Source organism: Acanthisitta chloris, unplaced genomic scaffold, assembly GCF_000695815.1.
Source record: "Acanthisitta chloris isolate BGI_N310 unplaced genomic scaffold, ASM69581v1 scaffold44499, whole genome shotgun sequence".
In the NCBI taxonomy this organism is placed as follows: domain Eukaryota; kingdom Metazoa; phylum Chordata; class Aves; order Passeriformes; family Acanthisittidae; genus Acanthisitta; species Acanthisitta chloris.
In genome coordinates, this window is record NW_008693918.1 from 1 (window position 1) to 6488 (window position 6488).

Genomic DNA, 6488 nt, shown 5'->3' on the forward strand with positions numbered 1-6488 from the left:
GTATACACATTCTTATTCAAATTTTGTATGAAAGAGAGTTAGTTATTAGAAAACCAACTGATTTTGAAAACTCTTGACATGTTAAACTAGCAGATTGCCTTGTGGAAGTGCAAGCTAAGAATGTAAATGTACCGTTTCATTCACATTGTTTTTCGTGACAGTAAGTCCTTTTGAGAAGAAAACTTTAAAATAGTTCCACTGCTAGTGGAAATATTTAACCTCTCTACTAGAGAGACTAGAAATAAAAGAAAAGAAAAAACGACAACCCAAAGCGGAAAGGAGAAAATATCTTTAACAAATATTTCATTATCACTTAGCTTGACTTAAAGACTTGGTCTCAGAGTAATTTCTCAAACTCTCTTGTCATTTTCATACACAAAATTCACACAATGGTGGCCGAGGAGGCCAGGGGCATCCTGGCTTGGATCAGAAATCATGTGGCCAGGAGGACTAGGGCAGTGACCATCCCCCAATACTTGGCACTGATGAGGCTGCACCTCAAATATTGTGTTCAGTTTTGGGCCCTTCACTGCAAGAAAGATATTGAGGATATTTTTTCCTTCCTAATTTCAGTCCCATTATTAAAAGGAAATCAAAGGGAAAGTTTTGCTCTCTATCTTGTATCGTCATATATTGTGGTGTAAATTAATGACAGACAGCTTGATCAGTATTCAGCCTGTCTGTCATGATAAAAAATTGGTTCTATAGATGGGTCTATATCTTTCATCTGAGATTTATCATTACAATTATCCCATATATATGTGGAACAATATTGGTTTCTGTATCTACCAGGGAGCTTGTTTTTAAGTTACCCTTAGAATGAGACAGGTTTTGTCTTCCAACACTGGTCATTTAATGTAGAACCTGTTGGGGTGTGTGCATGGCACCATTATGCAGGTATAAATGTAAGCATGGACATGCTTACTCTAGTATTCAGCATCTCCACAGGATACTAAACCAGAACTGTAGCTGTTATCATTTGTTGCTAAAACTTTTAATTCTAGGGTAATCTGCTTGCACTGTTAGAACTTCTTCTTCTTCTTCTTCTATTACTATTATTATTATTATTATTGTTGTTGTTGTTGTTATTATTGTTATTGTTATTATTATTAAAGGCATGGCTGGAAAGAACTCCAGGACTCAATGCCCAACAATTTGATTTCTGGGGACAATTTGAAGTGAATGTTTCAAGAGGTCTAGAAGAGGAACTGGCCTTGATGCAGGTACATAGTGTACTCTTGAACTAGCTATAACCATGTAAGAAAAGACAGCTGGCAAAATGACATTCTAACATAAATTTGACTTCTGGCCCACTCACAGTTTCTCACTTATTTCACTTAATCTTCATCAGTCCCTGTAACAAGCAGAAAAAAATGCAAGTTCTTTAGGAAATCCAAATAATTTTGTAATCTGACATCTATGATGGTTTAAAGCATGAGATACATGGATGATTTTGATTGCAAAAGGGAAGGTTTAGTATCAATAAAAGGACTGAAGTTGATTTTACTGAAAGTACAACTTCACTTGTAGTTAGTATTTGCATTAGTTCACAGTAAACATAAAGTTTGGGCCCCTGAGCTGTGAGTATGGGATGTCACTATAAATAGCCTGTTTCTGTTTAACAGTATGTGGCCATTTGCTGCTGTGTTTAATTTAAATTACACTGGCAAATAAACACTAGAAAATCCCTGAATATTATAATACCTGTACCTTTAAGTACATTTTAAATGAAAAAGTCATTAGAATTAATCAGTTTCCTGAGAATTTGTTTACAACTTTCTAACTGATCTAAACTTTTTTCTTGACTATTTTCTTACCCACAACTGTGCAAGAATGACTTTTTTTTGCCTTGATAACAAAATAAATCAGACTTGAAATAAATTAAGATTAAATAAATTAAGATTAAATAAAAGTGATAAGCTGTCAATTTGTTTGAACATTCATTCATTTGAATTGTGTTGGAAACTATTTAATTGTACATTTTGTGGTAATAGTATCCTTTAAAGAACAGTGACTCATGTATCTTGTTTGAAAATTCAGCTTTCCATCTATGATGTAACTTCAGAGTATTTATGATGAAAATAAAAGCTGCATAATGAGACATACAAGTGCTTAATTTTTTCTAATGAATTCTAAGACCTGTTTCTGTTTTAAATATCAAAGGCCAAACCAGAATCAGAAGAAAAAGATGACTTATTGTCTGAGTTCCTAAAACAGAGAGATGTATTACTTTCATTATTTGATGAAAAACGCCATGAACATCTGCTCAGTAAAGGTAGATTGTATTACTCTATGTACCTTTTTTAATACATGATATATATATGTAATCACATAATAGCATTAAATTTGCAGGAGAATCAGTAAGAAACTAAGGACACTTGTATTTTGCAGGAGAAAGACGACTGTCTTACAAAGCACTTAAGGGGGCCTTAATGATCTACTTCTACAGGTAATGCTAAAAGATGTATCTTTAATTCTTACTCGCAGGAGGAGAGGTAAAGGTTAAGAATCACAGCACAAGTTTATTTAGGCTGGAACAGGCCTTGGAAAGTAATCTAGTCCAACCCTCCACAGAAACCCTGATAAGTTAAATGCAACTTAAAGGTCAGATCAGGCTGCTCAGGGCCATGTCAAGCTGAGTTTTGAGTATCTTCAAGGATGGAGGTTACTTGGCCCCTCTGGGCAGCAAGTTCATCTATGACCAGATGCTGCTCAGATTGTAACTAGCAAATGCCTTGTTCAAACTGTTCTACCTGTCCTAGAAAGATCTGGAGTCCAAGTACAAGGGAAAAGGTGCAGATCAAGTCTTAGATGGCAGAAGCACTTATTAAAATATCTACTGACATTTCAATACCAATTTCTGAAAACTATACATTAAGTCACTAAGCACTGGTGAACTGCTACTTTGAAAAGTACAGCATATGCTAAGAGGCCTCACTGTTCTCTCTTTCATTTTCCTAGGGAGGAGCCTCGTTTCCAAGTTCCCTTTCAGCTTCTTACCTCCCTTATGGATATTGATGTGCTCATGACCAAATGGAGATGTAAGTTTCACTTTCTTGACAGTGACACTCCCTCTTTTATATGCAAGTAAATTTTTCTGTCTCTGAGTTACACCCAGAGTCTTAGAACTGAGCTGTGGTGTTTAGGAATGACTTTTTTTGTGTATACTTCCACCAAGAGGAAAGATGAAGAGCTGCTTCTGCGATCATTAGATCACAGATGTAGCTATAACTTCTGAGTTAGGTGCTATTTTATTTAAGGGACAGGTACTTATTTTTCAATGTAACCCAAAATGTCATCATGACATCTCTTTATATGCAAACATTACTTCTGCTCCTTCCCTATCTAGACATACACAAGTGAATGTATTAAGTTTGTATTAACAGAGGATAATAATGTATAATAATTAGTGTATATGTATAATAATACTTAATAAACGACAATTTTATATTAGTTAACAGAAGAGTGGCAGAGTTAACTTTGCATTGCTGAAGACCTGGTAGTTCTGTATCTCTGTAAAGACTTCCATATAACCTTTTATATTTCAGTGACTCTTTGGTTATATCTAAAGAGTGAACATGTGCCATTTCTTCTTTTGTGTCACTCAGATAACCACGTCTGCTTGGTGCACAGAATGATTGGCAGCAAGGCTGGCACTGGAGGCTCATCAGGCTACCAGTATTTGCGCTCAACAGTGAGGTAAGAATACTGTTTCCCCCACTACCTGCACTAATACTGTTCATAAATACTCAAATGCTAGGAGATGTATTTCAGACAAGTCACTAGGCCAAATGGCTGCAGCTTCTCTTCTGGGACTCTAGCATCTCCTTCTAGTTATTGCACATTTGCTTATCAAGTTGACATAAAAATTCCAAACCTTCTGGGGCAAAAAAGGACTCCTTTTGATCCCACATGCAAAATGCCATGTATAATTCTTAGTCAACAGACTCAGGTGTTATTGTGGTAGCAATAAGATTAACCCTGCATTGTTTAGTTGGTGTGCCAGCTAGCCCAAGTTAATGAGGTGACACAGCCTGGAAGTGAGTCCCATCCACTGTGCAGTTCATGGCTTTCTTTATTCCTTAGAGTGAACTCTAATTGCACAACCTGAGGTACTTAAATTTAGGATTGAAAATATTCTTAAAGCCAATAGTAATTAGTACTCTCAAGCTGTGCAGGCAATGATCAGAAACGTTTCCTTCTGTTGGATGAAGCAGAAAAGAAACTTAAAAAGGATGGTTGTTGCCCGAGGACAAAACTCTCTGAATGGGTAGAACTTTTTTTTTTACACAAAATTTGATCTTTCTTGCTACAACTGTGTCCTGACAGTCCTGAACAACATTATGTCAAAAAGCACAAGGATATTTTGACCTCCTTCTAGGAGGATCTTTGAGGTTTGTTTTCAAAGAGAAACTATGTAGCTGATGACTACATGTATGTCTGTGGGCAACAATTACCATCACAACCATTGTAACAGAGGGCAGAACAGAAAGCAGATGGTTAGATTGAACTCAGAGACCGAAGGTCCACTGTTTTTTATAAAGCCTTACCATTCTTCCTTAATTTCAGGTTAACATTGCTCCTAGATAACTCTACTACAAGAGTAGAGATCTGGAGATTATACCCTACGTACTCTGCATTTTCAGAAGAAAGATGTAATTATAGCAATACTACTTCCTTTTTAAGCCTAATCTGCTATGCCCTAGAAACAGCAAGGTTTGGATTTTTGCTTTGCAATATTCAAGAGGAGGTTTAGTGTAGAAGCCTTATTAAATAAATGAGATGGAATGACTTCTGATGATTTAGAAACTATGGCCTTCTGTGCTGATATATTTATTGCTCCAATTGTCTTTTTCAGTGACAGGTACAAGGTATTTGTGGATTTGTTCAATCTTTCAACATTTCTAGTGCCAAGACACTGGATACCAAAGATGAATCCAACCATTCATAAATTCCTTTACACGGCAGAATACTGCGACAGCTCCTATTTCAGCAGCGACGACTCTGACTAGCCTACCTTTCAAGGTGGTTGCTATAAAGAACTTCATGACTGTCACCTTGAGTGGTGCTACCCCTCAAATGCAACAACTATTCTCAAAGAGTGTGGGTGTGTAAATATGTATTTATATATGACAGCTATGTGAATAGTATGATCAGCTTGTGGAAGGAACATGATTGTTTTTAGAATTAGCCTATATTGAGACGAAAATGATACCTCAATTTAACTCAATGACCGATTTAACTCTTGGTTGGCTTCTTAAAACCTACACCTAGAGAAAGGGAGCAAATTATACAGAATTATCATGGTGATGACTTATTTGTACATATTTTTGTATTTGCTTGTTTGCCTAATGGCTGTTACTAATTTATGTCTAGTTGAGGATATAATCAGCCTCATCACCTTCAGAAGAATATTAATTTCTGAGTTCTTGTGCAATTTCAAAAGGAATTTTTTTGTTAAGACTTGCAAAAGCTAGATTTTAAAAAAGTCCTGAATCTACAGAAACTGAAGGATCCTGAACTTACATCTATCTACGGGTTACATGTGAGTGTAAATCCCTTCTGTGAAATACTTACTGTTAAGAATAGCAGATACAAGTGCTTACTTTGCACTTCAAATAAAGCTCATCTTTTGTTAAGTCTCCTTAAAGCAACCATAAAGTTCAAACAACAGTATGACGGGCATTTAAAGTGGTTTTTATTCAAAGTATCACTGAAATAAGAATAAAACTGATACATAATAAAAGGCATATTTGACCACAGAATATTGGTAAAGCTCTTCTCATTAAATGGACTCTTGTATTTTTAAATGCTTCCCTTGGAAAAACACTGTAGGCCTGAATTTCTGGTGAGTCCTCTGTACCATAGCTCTTTAGATACTTACACCTGATATACCACCTCCAAGGCATTGGTGGTACATCTTCTGTGTTTCATAATGCTACACCTATGTTACTCTTATCAATTTCCATTAGGAACTCTGGCAATTGTTTTCCAGTTATAGAAGTGTGCTGTTTGTTGTTTGTAAACCAGTCAGGGAAGGCCATGGTACACAACTCTCTGAGAGTACAGAAGACTTCCCTGTTTGTTAATCTGAAATTTTCAGCCAAGTAAATTCAGTAAGTAGCAGAACCTGAAATAGTGAAACATTGCACTTGGTCTTCCTTTCATTTAAAATACTACCTATTAGAAGGACTACACCAGCAATACCTACAATAGACAATTATAAACACTGACTGCATTTGTCATAAAAAAGGTTATAAAAAATTGACCTATTAAAATGGTGCAAAAATTACAGAATTGGTCGATACTTTTCATAGTAGTGCTCCTTAAAAGACACAGGTAAAGCATTCAGATGAAAAAATCAGCATTTTAGAATCACATGTATGCTTGTGAGTTCTAGTTACACTTGCTTGCAGCTGCAGTTTCAGAGGTCAGCAAACCTGGAAACCGTTTTTGATTTCCAGCAAGTTCCACCTATGAATTAATGT

The 6488-nt window shown here is 35.9% G+C and overlaps 1 protein-coding gene across 1 annotated transcript; it reads left to right on the forward strand.

Annotated features, from left to right (window-relative positions):
• Positions 1 to 1103: 1103 nt before the first annotated feature.
• LOC103810312 (tryptophan 2,3-dioxygenase-like) lies at positions 1104 to 5012 on the forward strand (the record flags this gene model as incomplete). The annotated part of the gene is made up of 6 exons (XM_009083209.1): positions 1104 to 1223; positions 2164 to 2275; positions 2392 to 2449; positions 2962 to 3041; positions 3609 to 3699; positions 4859 to 5012. Coding segments are annotated over 6 exons (615 nt in total), but the record flags the coding sequence as incomplete, so codon positions are not given.
• Positions 5013 to 6488: the final 1476 nt, after the last annotated feature.